Genomic DNA, 19,457 nt, shown 5'->3' with positions numbered 1-19,457 from the left:
TGAAAAACTGCAGTCATTTTTAATATCCTAGAGGATTAGGTTCAGCATTTCCTTTTTTTAATATTTACAAAAACAAATGGCTAAATGTTTTATCTGACAAAACCGGCAATATGGAATCTAAAAAATACATTTTTTACATTAATTTCATTTCCAGGATATTACAAAAATATTGATACATGTAAAATGTACACTCTACAAATAATGTGCTAAGTATTTTAATCCCCTTCATAATCTTGTTTTCACTGCTAATTTGACTGTGTTGTGAATTTGTTCTCTCTGTCTCTAAATTAAACCAGGTTTAATATATATATATATATATATATATATATATATATATATATATATATATATATATATATATATATATATATATATATAATATCTATATTCAGTTTTATTTTCTGCATACATCCAGAAGAAAAATACTTAAAAAGGAATAATTTTTGAGGTTATCAGTATGATAACCAGTCAACTATTTTTAATTAAATAAAAAAGAAGACATTTTTATCATTCAGTCCACTGCACCAGAAAGATTAAAGTACTCCATAATAAAATATTCAGTAAGCAAATCAGTATTCATAACAAAATTCTTCTAAGTCAAATGAAAACAGAACATGCAGTATGTCTACTATCAAACAGATAACAAACATTCAAAATGAAACTATTGCAGAGGCTTCTCTTTCAAAATTTAAAGAAACAGCAGTCATTAAAACTCTTCTGTGTTTCACCCTTCTAATTAATGAAAGCCTTTTAAAGAATCACAGTTAACTATGGCTTGCTTTGGCATACTGCAGTAAGGGTGTTTCAGGATGGCCTGAGAAGACTAATTTTGCAAAAGAAATCGGGAGTGGTCTCTCTAGACTTTCTCATATACTCAGGTATGGGAATGGATATTTGAGGAGTAAACCGCAAGACAATGATTATATTTTTATAGTATGTACATTAAAGATCCATCAACAACAAATCAAATTAATAATATATTGAACAATTATTATAAACATAAAGTTGAATAAATCGGACTCTGCAGCTGTATAAATAAAAGGTGAAGTACCATTTCCAGTTAACGGAAATAGCCCAAAAGTTGATAGAGATCCACGTTTTGTACCTAATAGTTCTATGCAAAATTTGGTTGACCGAAGTGAAAGTGTACTCAAGTTATCGTGTTTACATACATACATACACACACACAAACACACAGACAGACACACAGACGACACACAGACATAATTCCAAAAATGGTATTTTCGGACTCAGGTAGGTCTAAAAAGTCAAGATTCATCAAAATCTTGAAATGGAATTTTTATAGGATTCCAACACTCTCCCTATACTTTGTATACGAGAAAGTCAGGGAGGTCTAAAACATTGAGATTCATCAAAATCTTGACATCGCATTTTTGGACAATTACAATACTTTACCTATACTTTGTATACGAGAAAATAAAAAGGCTGCCTAAGTAATTTGTTCATGTGGGTCAAAGGGTGGTATGATAACTGGACGTATTGTATGTTTGATTTCCAGCTGCTGTACGTCACAGTTTATTTGGAATTTTTACTTGTATCTACAGGGGTATTGGTTCTGTCTGCAAACATCTCAGATCTGAAAGATGGGCAGGTTACAGTAATCGTAACTAAGTGACCACCCAGGGATAGACTAATATCCCAATCAAAATTTACATGTAACTGATGCTGCTGTTATAGGGTCTTGCTCAACATTATCTTGTATTGGAGAAAACGATTTGTCTTTTACCCAGAATGAAAGAGCCAATTTATTTATTTATTTAATTTGTGAATTTCCCCTTGGGATTAATAAAGTATCTATCTATCTATCTTATGGTTAGCACATGTAATGGTAAACAAATTGCTATTATTAATATAGAAAGTTCAATGTCTCTGCACTGCATGTGTTGCATTATGTTTGCTTGTTGTCTCATTTTCGGTACTCTGTGTTCTCACTTTTTTCTTGCCCTTTATATTTTCTTGTTACTTTAAAAACTAAATATGGACAAGAAATCCAATAAAATTTGATGTTGAATTCAAATGACTTGTGACTAATCTACTACTAAGATTTCTTAACTGGATGCTTAATTATCTTGGGGAAAAATAAGTATGTTTTTCACACAGTGCAAATGGAAAACATATTGGATGTTAGCTTATAGCTTCATATTTTAGAAAAAAGTAAGTAGAAATATAGGCAACTTCAAAGCAATTAAGAAATGGGAAGGTAAATCCTCCCATTATTGTACTGTATATGAAATATGACTTGTATGTGTGATGTACTGGAATGTCTGTCAGCAGCTTGTTGTTATATTTATTAAAAACTACTAAAATAATGAATAAATTCCAATAACAAAAACAATGAACAGGAAGGTGGCAACCTGTCATGTATGTGTTGGGCACCGTGGAGAAACCAGTGCTGGAAGGGCCAGTCCATCAAACAGTACCATCATGTGTGCACCCACTCTCTCGTGTGGAGCCAGCTTAGTGTGAAGCATTAGCATGAGAGTCGAATTAGATGAAAAACTAAACAAACACATGGAGAAGGTGCAAACTGTACAGGCCAGGTTTTGACCATTGATGTGCTGGAGCTGTGAGAGAGCAGTGCTAACCACAGCACCACACTGCCTCCCCTGTATGGAAGCTATTTGTTCTTATCGGTGCCTGTATTAAATTTCATTGTACACTGTCATCAGCTTTAATTACAGCAAGTGCTTGAAATTTGTCTGGGGTTCCTTAGATTAGACCCCGTATTGGACAAATGAAAACTGATTTAAACAACCAGTGGGAGTATCTAAAAAAAGACTCTGAGAAAAACAATATTTCACTACTGTCTTGTCTGCGTGATCACATGGATGGAAACCAGTCAGTATTGCATATGGCACTATTGTCAAAATGAAGGCACTTCAATTTGACAGAGATACCACTTAAAAGATGGGTCTTTCCATCTGGTAAACATCTTCGTTCAGGTAAGGCCAGCAATACCAGCTTTTATAGTAGCACTAGTCAACAGGTTTATAAACCCAACATCTTGGACTTAAGAGTTTTTTTGCACTAATGTGACAAATAGAGACAAGTGTGTTTTTGCTCAAATGTTTGTATGATACTGCTGGGGAATGGCAAATATTGTTTTATTTGTATAAACCAATGCACCAATGTTTTCAGCCAAAAACAAAAACATCAGTGCCTGTTTTATATTTCTTCAGAGTTAAAGAGAAAATCATCACTCATATGACCATAAATATGATATATGCATTAAATAAATGTTGACTGAGAGCCTGAATGGACACCTTAGTGCATAATAATATAAAACCAATATCTTGGTTTCTAGCTGGAATGTTATGAAGCCTAAATCCAGTGTTTGAACATAATATTCTGGTTTGGGAGTATCTGAGAGATAAAACTTCAATGCATATATAATTACAGACAAAATGTATTTTATTACAGTAATAAAGTATTGGACATCCTTATTAGTAGCCCTTGCCACACCGTCGACTTAAAGGGCTTTTAATTAAAACACACACTCTTACCCCCACAATACTATAATTATTCATTTTGCTCTATATTTAAGTTAAAGTCTGTATTCATTTTTTAATGTAGAATAAAACAGCACTTGATTACTCCAGAAGGGGATGAGTGCAAAATACTCCTGAGCCCATTAAATGGAATGGTGCAGTGATTTTGCTTCACAATGTAATTTTCTTTTATTGATTTTGATGATATTACAATTGGCTTTATTTCTTGGATAGTACATCAAAGGAATCTATCTGATAACGCCACACTTCTGTGTAATACAAAGGCAGCAATCAAATCTCAAAAAACAATCAATTAAAAGCACAATTAATAGATTTGAGCACTTAAAGGCTATGATGTGAACGGTAAATAAATAAATAAATAAATGCAGATAATTAAGTATGGTTGAAGATTCTGCTTGCAAAGGCAAGAGAGTAAGCAGATGGCTAAGCAAGCTCTGAGAATAAGCAAAATATTTTCATTCTCGGAAAGTAGTTGCCATAGGGGAAGTCACTTAATGAGTAGTTTTGGGACATGCAGCTAAAGCCTTTCTTGATGAGCGGTCAGACCAAAGTTTGTGTGGCATTTCATTGTACTGTGTATTATTCTGCAAAAATAAACCAAAGCTTTTTCTTGTCACTCGATTTGTATTCAAAGGTCAAAGACGCAGAAGCAAGATGGCTCATTATTAGACTGCTGTTGCTGTTATCATAGCCAATTAAAATTAATAAGATTAATACCAATAATATGAAAAGGAAAGAATGGACAACAAATAAATATCAGCTGGGCTGGAAAAGAAAGACTCATTTTGGATGGGTTTTAGTGGCCTAAAAGAAAACAAATCAAATGTTGATGTTGAACATTTCAATACATTTTAGTAACTAGACCCTTTGATTTGATGACGTACAGATTATGCCATACGTTTAGACTAAATTTTGAAAAATATAATGCATGCTTTCTAACTATTCTTTTTTAGAAAATATCCAAATATTATTATATCACTCATTAAGCAATACCCGCCTGAACTTTGGGCTTTCTCTTGCAAATAAAAAAAGAAAAATGATTCAAAAATATGTTCAGAAAAATTGTTTTACAATTTTGTTTTAGGGCAACAACTTTTCATTCTTATCTTGAGTCTTCTTAGAGATCCTTCCCACATCCAGTAGTACAAGATGTTTTTCACCTTTAGTTGTAATCTATATTTCTATTCCTGCCTCACACACTTTTTATGCATGGGCAATTTAAATACTTTACATGGAGTCTAAATTGTAGTGCTGTTTATAGCTTTAGTTTTGTGCTGTTATTTCTTTGCCTCTTCTTGCACTGAATACTGATATGTTTAAAATATAATTTTTTTCCTTTCATAGTTCCGTTATTTGTCATTACAGAACAACAGTGACGGGTATTGCCACATACTGTAAGCTAAATTTATAGCTGAATGGTTTAATGATAATTGTGACAAGTCACTTATCTTGGTAGAGTGTCCTCCTTTTAATAATAATACATTTTGTTTATTTGTAGGCGCCTTTCTAAACACTCAAGGACACAGAACAATAGACAAAACACAGATTATAAGCAAAAGTAAAATACAAAGAGCATCTATCAGTTGTTTTAATTTACCATCTGCTTACAAAATACGCTACCATGGCTGTCTATTTGTCTGTCCAGAATTTTAAATCACCTGTAGCTCGCAAACCGTTTTACCTATTGACCTGAAATTTTGGTACACATATACTACATGACATGTACTGGGGTGATGATTTTTATTCCTCTTTTAATTTTTATTTTATTGTAGAATCAACTCTCGGCAGCAGGCAACAGTGCGGCACATGTGTATGGATGCCGATCTCATTACTACTACCTTCACTGTCACTTCCCTTAACTTTCCATATCTCAGATCATTCTTGAGACAGATAGCTAGAAGGCATCATCGCTACCACCTTTGCCGTCACTTCCTCTACCTCTTCATATCTTAAATCATTCTTGAGGAACACTTAAGTGCTAGCTTAAGTGAAAAATTAAGAAAAACGTACTAAGTAATTGTAACACAAAAACTGACTTAATCAGTTTTAATGTGAAAAGATGCTGATGGAAGAGAAGAAATGGGCCACTAGCGCGGAGAAAACAAGAGCTGCTCACGAAGTAGCAAGCGCATCAACCTCTTAGCAAATGAATGTTAAACGTACAGAGAAAGAGGATGAAGACTATAAGTCAAGTGTATTCACTGCACATTATCATGCAGTGCGCCGATATTTTTTATAATTTGAGAACATCAGGCTTTGTCATAATGACACAAATCCAACGTTCATTTCAACACAGTCTTACTATAGACATCGGTTTTAACAAGGATCCAGGACTTGCACAAAGAAATGGCTGCAGTGGCTCAAGCAGCAGCTAGTTTCCCTTCCTTGACCCAAGTATCATTGTCTCCATTTAGGAATGCACGCCTCCTTTTTGTTGTTAGACATGTAAAAAATGCAGCAATACATATCTAGGCCTTGTTAAAAATGGGAAAGATTCCCTTTACTATCCTATTTCGAAATAAAGTGTGGTCTTTAAAAGGAGCGCCACTACACTGGTACCAAGGGTACCACAAGCAGAATTACTGACACAGAACTGAAGCTGCAACTTGCTTATTTCATGTAGACTGACATGCCTATTGAAGTACAGAGACCCCCAGCTTCAATGGATTTTTGTGAAAAAACACTTTAGGTAATACAACAACATTGTTAACTTTCATTAGTCAGGAGGCCTTCGTACAATGTCATTTTTAATATCTTCCTGAATGGAAACTGCCAATAGATAATATTAAATGTACTTGATTGGTTGTTATCATAAATGTATTTATTGATTTATTAATAAATAAATATTTTTATTTATATAAATACATTTATTTCTTTATTGATTTATTAATCAATAAGTACATTTATTTATTTATTTATTGAACCCAAAGAATATTAGTATATTATGTAAAGAAGATGGTGGCACGGTGGCGCAGTGGTAGTGCTGCTGCCTCGCAGTTAGGAGACCTGGGTTCGCTTGCCCTGCGTGGAGTTTGTATGTTCCCCCTGTGTCTGCGTGGGTTTCCTCTGGGTGCTCTGGTTTCCTCCCACAGTCCAAAGACATGCAGGTTAGGTGCATTGGCGATCCTAAATTGTTCCTAGTGTGTGTGTGTGTGGGTGTGTGTGTGCACTGTGGTGGGCTAGCGCTCTGCCCGGGGTTTGTTCCTGCCTTGCTGGCTGGGATTGGCAGCTTTTGAAGATTGTTCAAGAAAGGTCCTCATATTGCTACTAATTTATAAAACTAGAGATGTTGTCATTTGTAAATAATTCCATTTTGTGTAGCAATGTAGTTTAGTAGGCAATTTCAGGAACAGTAAGCAACGGCTGAGTGGGAAATGCAAATACTGTGGGCAGGAATTTGGAGAAATTCTATTCTTTCGGTTTTAAAGAGAGAGAGAGAGGGGAAGATAATGAAAATATACCAATACCAATGATTTGTTTGAGAAGTTGAATAAAAATAACTATGGCCTCATGCATAACGCCGTGCATAGAACTCACACTATAACATGACGTAAACACAAAAGCTGAAATGTGCTTACGCACAGAATAATCCAGATGCAAGAATCTGTGCGTACTCCAACTTCCACGTTCTTCCGCTACATAAATCCCGGTCAGTGTGAAAAGTAATGCATGTGCATGCGCCTGCTGTCCCGCCCCAATTCCTCCCAGAATTACGCCTCTTTGAATATGCAAATCAATTAAATAGCCCTTAAGTTCAGTGTTCTGTGAAAGGACAATGGGAAAAGCACAGGGGGGAAATATAAGAATTTTAGCAAATACCAAGAGGCAAAGGAAAAACATACTATTTGTTGATTTAAACAGTGGTATAATTAATAAAAGGAAGGTGATCGAGTGACATAGCGTGTCGGAGAAACTTGAAAGCTCAAATTCACAAAGTCGTACAGTGCCAAAATAAAAAAGAAGTTACATATCAGTTATAGTTGCTGTGAAAAAGCGAGTTGTAGCCCACCATCTGAGTGTCATATGAAACCTTATTAGGGTACAGAGAAAAAAATATAGGCACACAGTGGGAAAAAAGCACGAAATGTCAACCTTAATCTCGAAATGTCCACTTTAATCACGTTGTTTATTTTGTCATTAAAGTAGAACATCATAAATTTAATCTTAAAATCATTTAATTTACTAGTTTCTCCAATCCCATCGTAACTAAAGTAGCATGTTAAATGCTTTGTTTTGTATTTGATCTTCTATGTGTGTGAATCACTACGTGCTTCCGTTCTTTCTCTTTCTCCGACAGCACACAGAATCTATTACATTTGTGATATTACAGCTCTCTGAATAATTAAAATACTGAGATGTATACGTGATATCATTTTCATGATGATTAGAATGGAAGCATGTTATTAAACATGAGAACACAATTGCACAGAAATTGATCATGTCTCACACAAGATGCTGCTGAGCCATGCACGACCTTCGATAAAATAATTTATTGTAGCAGTACTGTCTCTTTCAAATGTACTAACCTCCAATTCCTGTCCTTACTTTTCTTTCCCTAAATACCCAATCGCCACACAATCAGCTCTGTAATACACATCTGTAAGCTTACAACAACGATTCTTTAAAACTTTTAAGGAACATTGAAATTTCTTCATAGTATGTGTTTAATTATTCTATCCATCTATCCTTCCAGTGCCGTGCCAGCCTCAGTAAATATACAGCGCGAGGCAGGAACAATATGTGAACTTGCTAGCGTAGCGGCACCGTGTCCTCACATGTTTAATTATTAACAATTAACAACATTTCTGTGCGTATATACACCGTTTATACATGAGGCCCTAGGTCCTTTATTGGTTATGTAATAAGGTAATGGCTGGCTTGAAGGTGCTAAGGCTACGACGTCCTGAGTGTGTGGACATGAATGGTGGTGAAGCCAGGATTTCAGGTCAGCATTATATGGTCAGGAGTGGGTTCTGTACCCTAGTGAAGTTTGAAGGGCTTGTAAGACACACCAAAATTCAAAGGTGTATTCAAATCAGGGGAAACTTGGGAGTTGAATCATAGTTGTGAGGCGAACAGAGGGTGATGATTGCAAAAATCTTCCTGTGACAAATATGCAGCTAAGCAGCCACATTTATTATGCAGATGAGAGGGATATCTTTTTTTGTTTTGTTTTGCTAAACTGTAAGAGAATGGTCCTTTTCCACGTCCGTCACTTTTTTTGGAGGTAGATCTCATGAAATTTTAAAAACAAAAAAGGGTTACATTCTTAAAAGGTTAAGAAGCCTCTGATTTAAATGCATGCACACTAGTGTGAACGCTTGGCAGGGTGACAGAGAGACATAGTAAGGTCTCCCAGCATCAAAAAAATTGCAAAAAAAAATGGGGCTGCAGTCATGTGTCTAATAGATGTAATATTAGAGCTTTGCTGCCATGCCATAGCAATCGGAGAACATGATGAGAGTTGAGATGCTGTCAATAGGGGCTACCTCAGAGAATCTACAGCAGTGCTTGCAAAGTATGCACATATCTTGATAGCTCACTTTGTCATTGTTTTCTAAAATTCTGGCAAGTCACAGTCCACAAAAAATGATTTTATTGATGCTTCTCAAGGATCAAGGATGACGTCAAAACATCTTTTTTGGCAAGTAGATGAGACGATTGCATTTCATGCTTTGCACGGCTGCCCTTTATAATGAGTTACGTGGATACTGCTGGCTTAATTCAGGAGTGTTTCTTTGGTTTCTTTGATATATCAGCAGAGTGAGATGCAAAAAGTACTGTTGAATGTACAAGAACCTATAAAAATACTTTTTCAGATTAAGCAGTTCAGTACAGATGCAGATGTGCTTTGCTGTTATATTACAGTATATCCTCTTTCCATAAATGACAACCACACAGCATTTCACAGCAAGATCAGAGTAACTTAGTGGAGTGAGCATATATTGTTCTGAAAAAATGTCCTTTGAAAATCCATAAAGTACAGGGAAAGTTCAGTAACAGAAAAGTTTGTTAATTCTGTAGAATCTTACAGTGATGGGACTCCATTGTGTTCATTCTGCCTAAAGTTAAAAATCATGTAGCATAATATTAAAGTATTCATGCATAGCATTCAAGTTATAGTGATGTGGTAGCTCTGGCCATTTAGATTTGTTTGGTATTTCATTATAATTAGTTGAGAATTTCTTTATTGCTCTTTTACCTTGTTAAGATGTGTTATATTAGGAAAATGTAGGACACAAGCAATAAAGCGGTTGTAATCTCAGTTTTCCCATTTAATATTTCTTTTTTTTTAATGTTTTATTGAATTTATTAAAATCAAACAATATTCCATACAAGCAAGTCAAATATTACAAGACTAGGTTCAAATCAAGTCAACCCCCACCCATGAGAAAGAGAACTAGGTCAACATAGTGAAACTTTAATAGTAGAAAAGATAAGTAAATAAACAGAATAAAAAGGAGAAGAGAAACAGCCTCTTCAATTTAAATGCTTATTCTAAAATGTTACTCAATAGATACTGCCAGGTTTTAAAAACGTTTTGCACAGATCCTCTAAGTGAGCATTTAATTTTTTCCAATTTCAAGTAGTATATAACATCAGTTACCCGCTGACTGAAAATAGGACAGTTAGGATTCTTCCAGTTGAGCAAGATAAGTCTACGCGCCAATAGTGTAGTAAAGGTAATCACAGTTTGTTTGTCCTTCTCCACTTTAAGCCCATCTGGAGGTACACCAAACACAGCTCTTTAATGGGTTAGGAGGGATTGTGACACCAAGACTGTCTGAAAGACATTTAAAGATTTTGGTCCAAAATTATGTTAATTTGGTGCAGGCCCAAAACATATGACCCAATGAAGCTGGAACTTGATTGCAACGTTAGCAGGTTGGATCATGCCCTAGAAACATTTTGAACAATTTTAAACAAGACAGATAGATGATTTTAAGTTGAATGATTGTATGCTTTGCGCATATGGAGCTCGAGTGAATTATGTGCATTGCTGTCTTCCATTCCTGTTCTGAGATGTTGAGTGAGAGATCCTTTTCCCAATGTACTCTTGGATCTTTGAAAGGGAGGGACTTTAAAATGTTTTTATATATTACAGAGATGCTGTCTGAGTCCTCAAGACTGATCAATATTTTTTCCAGAATAGAAGTAGGTGGGAGGTGAGGAAAGTTGGGCAGGTTTTGTTTAACAAAGTTTCTAATTTGGAGGTAGTGAAAGAAATGTGTTGCCACCAAACAATTTAGCAGAATGGAAAGATTAATGATTTTGGTCTACTCAAGTTTATGTTGAATTACCATTTTTAACTGTTATCTTTTCCTTAGTAGGAGAAAAGAAAATAACACCATCAATTGAATAGTGGACACAAAACTGAAAACATCATGTGAAACTTAAGCTTACTTTGTATTGTTTCCTTGCCAGATATTTGAACATAACTGGATCCCTTGCTTGCTTGTAGTGTGTAGAAAAAAAGTGTCATTTGTGTATTTTACTTCTTAAAAAATCTTTTATCATAATTACATTGCTCTCTGATCTATTCCTTTAGAGCTCATGGCCCAGATGCAATGATTCTGGTTGATGGCCAACCTCGCCAGGCCAAAGGAGAGCTGGGACTGTCTCAGATGCTGCACATCGCCACACAGATTGCCTCTGGTATGGTATATCTAGCATCACAACATTTTGTCCATCGTGACCTGGCCACACGAAACTGTCTAGTAGGCAATAACCTACTGGTCAAGATTGGGGACTTTGGTATGTCACGAGACATCTACAGCACGGACTATTACAGGGTAAGTGTAAGTGTAGTATTGTTTCTTTCTTTATTAATTTAAAGGCACATGAAATAAAAAGTCAAGCCAGTAGTTTTTGTTCCTCTTCTATCAGCATTTTTGAATTCCTCCAGGTATATATTAACATGCTTATTTGTTATCTTAGAGAAAATATGTGTAACCTTCTGAACTCATAATTCCCTTCTCAAACCAAAGGACTATCCATCAGCTTCATGACTAGACCAGCTTTTGCCTTAGGAGAAATCCTTTCATTGTCATGCATCAGACATTTATTTAACATTAACCTATTATATTTGTATCGCTTGAAGGGATTCAGTTGCACTGTTCTGCCTACTCTTCATCCTTTATACCGGACTTGTAGGATAAAATAGAAACAAAAACCCCTTTTACTGGAATAAAATGAAACCATTAAGCTTAGATGATTGCCTTTGCAGTAAACATGTTTTGTGTAGGCGTAATAAATGTATTTCATGCTGCAAATTGTGTCACGTAAATTCAGATGAATTGCAAATTAAATGAAAATGCTGTGGTGAAAAAAAATCAGATTTACAGATGCAGTCTTCTTTGGGAAAATTTTACATTATACATTGAGTGACACATGACATCTTTTAAAAGTCAAAATTGCACTAGCGCATTTGTCCAAATCTGCTGGGAAAAGTTCATGCTATTTCAACAAAGAAGACAAAAGGTATTTGTCAAGGTCTTGGATGATGGATGGCATTTTCAAAGATTTTCTACCAGCTTTGGACACTGACACATCTAAGATGTTAGATGATTTTAAACCGTACAGGATGTCTTGTCCCTTTAAAGTAATTTTGAATTGATGGGCAGAGCTGCCAAGAACACAGTTCTTCACATCACTGACTACAAATATTGACATCTTTTCCCTTGAAACTCAACTAGCAATTCATGAGATGATGTGCGGCTGAATTTAAAATCCATTCCAGTGATTGAGAGTGGCTTATTATAATGAAACAGTGAAAAACATCTTTGAAAACATATCTATCTGTCTATCTTTGGGTTTTATGGTGTTCTTACGTCTTTTTTACCTGAACTTACAAACTGAAAGCAGGTTTTGTAGTGACCATATTTGTTAATTATTATGATCCAAAAAACAGCATCAGTATTAATATATTTCTTAGTATACAGAGTTTATGCCAGGATGCCTTTGCTGTCTTGGTTTTTAGTTTCTTGGATTATATGCTTCTATTTCATAGTCATTTAGGGCTTGTTTATACTCCACACTGAGAACACATACGCACACTCTTCATAGCTGCCACGCGTTCCCATCGTTCATTTGACGCATCCTCTGAGCAGGTTCACAGAAATTAACGTGACACGTGCGCGAGTTGCAGTACCAACAAAAAGTTAGGGGGCGCAGTGTGATAAAAGCTGGAACGTGACGTCAGAGTCTCTGTTTACTTTCTACATGTGACAGAAAGCCGCTATGTGGATCCTAGTAGGTTCGATGTGCGCACTTCGATGTTTGATGAATGGTTTGATGTGGTGAAGCAAAATGCCAACATACAGATGCATTCATGGTGCTTTTATATTCAAGCGTCGCATATTCCCAATCGTAATGACATGATACATTTTAAAAGTCTCACATACCATCTTTTGTGCCGTCTTTTTTTTTTTGAGGCTTCCTCCTGACCTGACAGCAGTGGCAAACAGCAATAGATCAGCACACAGATCACATTACATTTGTGATATTCCAACTCTGCACATTTAGAATCCTTAGATTTATAGTTGATATCACTTTCATGATGAAATGCATTAAAGTGTATATGTTACATTTTACAGATAAACTGTTAATTTTGTTTAAATAATGAATACTGTTAATAATTACATACATGGGGGTGGCACAGTGGTGGAGCGATAGCGCTGCTGTCTTGCAGGGAGTCACATCGCCGGTATTCCCTGCCTGGAGTTTACGTGTTTTCCTGCTGGGTTTCCTCACTGTGCTCCAGTTTCCTTCCAAAGATATGCAGATTTGGCTGACGCTACTCTGTGTGTGTGTGCTTGTATTCACCTTGCTATGAGCTGATGCCCCATCCAGGGATTGTTTCTGCCTCGTGCCCAGTGCTAGCTGGAATGGACACATCCCTGGATTGATGGATTTAATCATTAAACATTCTTTTCAGAGATATTGCGGTAAGATATCATCGGAATTTAATGGGTGATCCAGGCAATTCACAACACAGTGAAGCCGAACCTGTTCTCACTGTGATAATATCCTCCTGCCTCCTGGTGGATTCCTCCAGATTTACGTAAAGTATGTGTGCAAGTATAAACAGTAAAACGCTTGCGTAGCAGGAGCGTCCCCTGAAGCAAGCATCACGTCTCGTGAGGTATAAACGCGGCCTTAGTGTTGCTCAAGTGTAAATGGTAAGTAGTCACTCTTCTATTTTAATCTGTTATGAAAATTATTTGTATCAGTTATACTTTGGTGGAGTCCCCCCTTGTAGCTATGATAATTATTCTGATTGAGGTATTTCTTCTCATAGTTGTTTACCACTTACAAAGTTGAATTTACTTTGGATAGATAAACTACTACATAATGTGATAGATAGATAGATAGATAGATAGATAGATAGATAGATAGATAGATAGATAGATAGATAGATAGATAGATAGATAGTCAAATAAATAAATATACAGTATATACTGTATGTATATAAACATACACACTATAGTCTGAACACATACTGGAATGGCAACAAAGGAAGAAAATTAAAAAGAAAAAACTTCTGATTTGCCTGCCACAGTCACAGTGAGGCATTATGCAGACATATTTCTTACTTTATAAAGGAGCACCAGTACCAATTCCTGACACATTTCTCTTGAATTATCCTGTAGCTGAAAATCCTCAGTATTAGTGTGTCAGAAAGAGGATGTGCAGAATTGTTCATAATGGCACTCAGTTTTGTTTTAATACTCTCCTTCCTCCAAGGGTTCCAGTGTGTGTCCTATAACTGAACCTGCCTTTATGATTAGCTTATTGATTCGGTAGGCCTCTCTTGAAGCATATTCTGAAAATCGCACTGAGCATAACAAAGTTGTAGAAAATGTGAAGGATGTCATTACTCACATTAAAGGAACACAGTCTCCTAAGAAAAAGGAGCCTGCTCTGCCCTTCTTGTATAGTTCCCCTGTGTTATGAAACCAGTCCAACCTGCCTTTAATGTGGACTTCCAGGTACTTGTATATGTGTACGACTTTAACATCCACAACATGAATATTGACCAGAAACAGAGGCTCTTTGGAGCAGCACAGCTCAATAACCAGTTCCTTCTTTTTGCTGATGTGTAGCTGCTGAAAATTCTGTCTGTACCAAGAAACAAAGTTGTCCACTTGACTGCTATACACTGTCTTATCCCCCTTATCGATACATCCACTAGTGTAGAGTCATCTTCGAGTTTCTGCAAGTGCCATTTCAGCCTCCAAACTCCATTTCCTCATCCCCTGGTGATAACAGGATGATGTCTAATAACAGGCGTGTGGCTGTGAATGAGGTGAATCAGGTTGTGGTCAGATTTGCCTAAAGGTGTCAGTAGTATAAATTTAAAGGTATCTTTAACATTTGAATATAGAAGGTCCATCTTGTTATTTCCTTGAGTGGAGCAAGACACAAAATGATAGAAATGTGTCATAGTTCCTTCCAAAATCACTTAAGTCTCAACGTATTATACGTGCAGGTTTAGAATGAGTCATATTCAAAGCTTTAGTGATAGAGTGAATCATTTCCATTGCCAAGTCTCTATTTGAAGAGGGAGGAATATAACCATTATTAAGGATGTTGTAACTTATCTACCTGGGCCAATATTGTCGATGTATTCTGACAGTCAGTCAGTCAGTCATTTTCCAACCCGCTATATCCTAACACAGGGTCACGAGGGTCTGCTGGAGACAATCCCAGCCAACACAGGGTGCAAGGCAGGAACAAATCTCGGGCAGAGCGCCAGCCCACCATAGAACACGCACACACACACACACACACACACACACCAAGCACAATTTAGGATCACCAATGCACCTACCCTGCATGTGTTTGGACTGTGGGAAGAAACCAAAGCAGCTGGAGGAAACCCACGCAGACACGGGTAGAACATGCAGAGAGAACCCAGGAAGTGAACCCAGGTCTCCTTACTGCAAGGCAGCAACGCAACCACTGTGCCACTATGCCACCCCTGAATTTAATTGTCTGAAATACAAATTGTAGTTTTAACAGTAATATGCTCCTTTTTACACCATTTATCATTCACATTGATACCCAGTCCCCCTTCTTTTTTCCACGCCACATTGGGTTTATGTCTGCTCAAATAAGACGAAATCTGTCCAGCATTTAAACAATATCAGGTTTATGCCAGCTCTCAGTAAAACACTAATGCTGCTCTAGTTGTGAAAATGACCAGTCTTGACACACAAAGAAAGGTTTGGGGCAGCCACCCCTATACTTGAAGCCTGGCTGCAAAAAGGCAAAATAAATTGCACAGATGTGTACAGAGTCAAGTCCAAAACAGAACTGAAGTTACAGAGGAAGTTGTCTTGTATTTAAGGCAGGCAGGTGGAAGTGATGTCATTGAGGCCCGGAACCGGAAGTGATGTTCTTGGGGGAGGAAGCGGAAGTGAAGTCATCTGGCCTGAATCATGCAGAATTTCCCATGTCTGGTCTGCAGAGATTAAAGAGGATGGTTTAGTGCACCCCACCACCCCCTGGCCTGGCGTGAAATGACCTTCTTTTGGTCCATTTAGCTGCCTCCCATGTGCACGTGTGTAACATTGCATATGCTTCGACCTGCTATAAGACTAGACAGTCCATCCATGTTATTTGACAGCAATCAAACATTGCCCATTACAATGGATTGTAGACTACTCTCCATATTTGGACAAACAACTCCTGCGATAAAGTTAAACTGAGCTGCTTAAGCACTCGCGATCACAGTGTAAATAGCCAAATACAGGAATATTTAATACCGTCTGCTTCTATTTTCTTGTTGTCTCTTACATTTTAAGGTGTTGCAGACATAAGGCGGCCTTTGGGTTCTCTTCGTGACCCCATTCAAATTCATTTGTAAATTTAAAATCCATTTATCTTATTTCTAGATGCTACTGTCATTAACAAAGCAGAAGCCAGGTCAAATCTAATCCTAAATAAGACTATTGACTAGTAAAACAAATTCAGAAACAAGAAAAATACAGTAATAAATAGGGAGCTTCTGTAAAAAAAGCTGTTGCTTCCATAGCATCCGGAAGTAGCATTATGGGTTCTGCACCCCAATAAATTCACAAGAATTGTGTTGGGGAGCTCTTTAAAGTCTAGTCCTTGCAGGCTTTGTGTTACTGCTAGTTCATTTAAACCTTTCACATCAAAACTGAATGTGGTAGAGCAGTATAGTTCATGGACTTTAATGGCTGCATAAAGTAATCACATTAAGGTATGAAAAAAATGCATGCTGGCTGCTGGGCTTAATAAGTGCATAAACTAGGATGGTCATTACAGTCCACTGTTTCTGAGTCTTTGATCTTTATTTTATATATAAAAAAGCTAATCTGAAAAAATATGGTTTTATTAATTGGCAGTAGTTACAATCCATTGCCTTAATGCTAAATTTATACTTAAACAATCAAGTAAAAAACAAAGCTTTCACACACAAAATGAAAGGTCAAAGATTTGTAAGCAGGAGTCAGAATACTGGTACAGTAAATTAAACAGAGACGTCTGTAGCATCTACTGTACACAGTTTGAATCTAAGGTCAACTCCATGAGTATGGGTATTGCAGGCTTAGACACAGTAATTGTGGTTCCCAATATGGCGACTAAGGTGCCACTTCTATGAATAATGGGATAGATGGAACTTTAATGTTTAAAAAATACAACATTGTCCTGAAAATGTAAACATTTATGGAAATAATGAGATGAAATAGTATTTGGCTATTGCTTAATGCTATCACATGTATTACTCAGTGCATACAACTAGTGTCACATGCAGTTAGGTCCATAAATATTTGGACAGACACAACTTTTTTCTAATTTTGGTTCTGTACATTACCACAATGAATTTTAAATGAAACAACTCAGATGCAGTTGAAGTGCAGACTTTCAGCTTTAATTCAGTGGGTGAACAAAAGATTGCATAAAAATGTGAGGCAACTAAAGCACTTTTTTAACACAATCCCTTCATTTCAGGGGATCAAAAGTAATTGGACAATCGACTCAAAGGCTATTTCATGGGCAGGTGTCTTCAAGTCCGTCGTTATGTTATTATCAGTTAAGCAGATAAAAGGCCTGGAGTTGATTTGAGGTGTGGTGCTTGCATGTGAAAGATTTTGCTGTGAACAGACAACATGCAGTCAAAGGAGCTCTCCATGCAGGTGAAAGAAGCCATCCTTAAGCTGCGAAAACAGAAAAAAACTCATCCGAGAAATTGCTACAATATTACGAGTGGCAAAATCTACAGTTTGGTACATCCTGAGAAAGCAAGCAAGCACTAGTGAACTCAGCAACGCAAAAAGACCTGGACGTCCACGGGAGACAACAGTGGTGGATGATCACAGAATCATTTCCATGCTGAAGAGAAACCCCTTCACAACAGCCAACCAAGTGAACAACACTCTCCAGGGGGTTGGCGTATCGATATCCAAGTCTACCATAAAGAGAAGACTGCATGAAAGTAAATACAGAGGGTGCACTGCAAGGTACAAGCCACTCATAAGCCTCAAGAATAGAAAGGCTAGATTGGACTTTGCTAAAGAACATCTAAAAAAGCCAGCACAGTTCTAGAAAAACATTCTTTGGACAGATGAAACCAAGATCAACCTCTACCAGATTGATGGCAAGAAAAAAGTATGGAGAAGGCGTGGAACAGCTCATTATCCAAAGCGTACCACATCATCTGTAAAAGGCAGTGTGATGGCTTGGGCATGCATGGTTTCCAGTGGCACTAGGACACTAGTGTTTATTGATGATGCGACATAAGACAGAAGCAGCCGAATGAATTCTGAGGTGTTCAGAGACATACTGTCTGCTCAAATCCAGCTAAATGCAGTCAAATTGATTGGGCGGCGTTTCATGATACATATGGACAATGACCCAAAACATACAGCCAAAGCAACCCAGGAGTTTATTAAGTTTTTTAAGAAGTGGAAAATTCTTGAATGGCCAAGTCAGTCACCTGATCTTAACTCAATTGAGCATGCATTTCACTTGTTGAAGATTAAACTTTAGACAGAAAGGCCCACAAACAAACAGCAACTGAAAGCCACTGCAGTAAAGGCCTGGCAGAGCATTAAAAAGGAGGAAACCCAGCATCTGGTGATGTCCATGAGTTCAAGACTTCAGGCTGTCATTGCCAGCAAAGGGTTTTCAACCAAGTATTAGAAATGAACATTTTATTTCCAGTTATTTAATTTGTCCAATTACTTTTGAGCCCTGAAATTAAGCGATTGTGTTAAAAAAATGCTTTAGTTGCCCCAAATTTGTATGCAATCTTTTTGTTAACCCCACTGAATTAAAGCTGAAAGTCTGCACTTCAACTGCATCTGAGATGTTTCATTTAAAATTCATTGTGGTAATGTACAGAACCAAAATTAGAAAGAAGTTGTCTCTGTCCAAATATTTATGGACCTAACTGTATGTTAAGAACAGTTGTGTGCACTCATGTAGGTCTTATGCTGTACAACACAGCATCAGTGCACCCAAATAACCAGACGGTTTAGTGACAAAGATATCTGAATCATTTTTTCTCACTCTGTAACTGTGCTTTTATTCCAAAATGTCTTACATTAGATATTATTGAATAGTTTAGGAGAAATGTTTTGCAAATTACTGCAGCATTGATAAGACTTAGACTTCTGAGCTTTTCATCCAACATTACATGCAGAATCTAAAAAAATAAGTAAACTATAAACATTAATTTATACTATTTATCCAGCGTAGCCTGTGATTGCACCGTCAGACCCCATCAGTACAATTTTTGCTTATTAGAAGTGATAATTTTAGGCTTTGGTATGAAAGATGTTTATTTTGTCATTAAAACACTGTAATACACATTTTACAGAATACTTGCATGAAAATGCAGTTTACTCCATTGAGCATCCTGAATGTGCTTTAGAGATTTGCTTTTATGAAACT

At 36.7% G+C, this 19,457-nt stretch overlaps 1 protein-coding gene across 1 annotated transcript in view; it reads left to right on the top strand.

The window, feature by feature from the left end:
* Positions 1-19,457, top strand: part of LOC120541406 (NT-3 growth factor receptor-like) — a 920,493-nt gene that overhangs the window by 853,650 nt on the left and 47,386 nt on the right. Inside the window, exon 14 of the mRNA XM_039773008.1 lies at positions 11,080-11,323. Within this exon, the coding sequence (XP_039628942.1) occupies positions 11,080-11,323 (244 nt within the window). The remainder of the gene's footprint in view (positions 1-11,079; positions 11,324-19,457) is intronic.

This window comes from Polypterus senegalus, chromosome 12 (assembly GCF_016835505.1).
Source record: "Polypterus senegalus isolate Bchr_013 chromosome 12, ASM1683550v1, whole genome shotgun sequence".
Taxonomy (NCBI): Eukaryota; Metazoa; Chordata; class Cladistia; order Polypteriformes; family Polypteridae; genus Polypterus; species Polypterus senegalus.
Note: the sequence above shows the minus strand (reverse complement) of the source record. Positions and strands in the feature narration are given on the sequence as shown.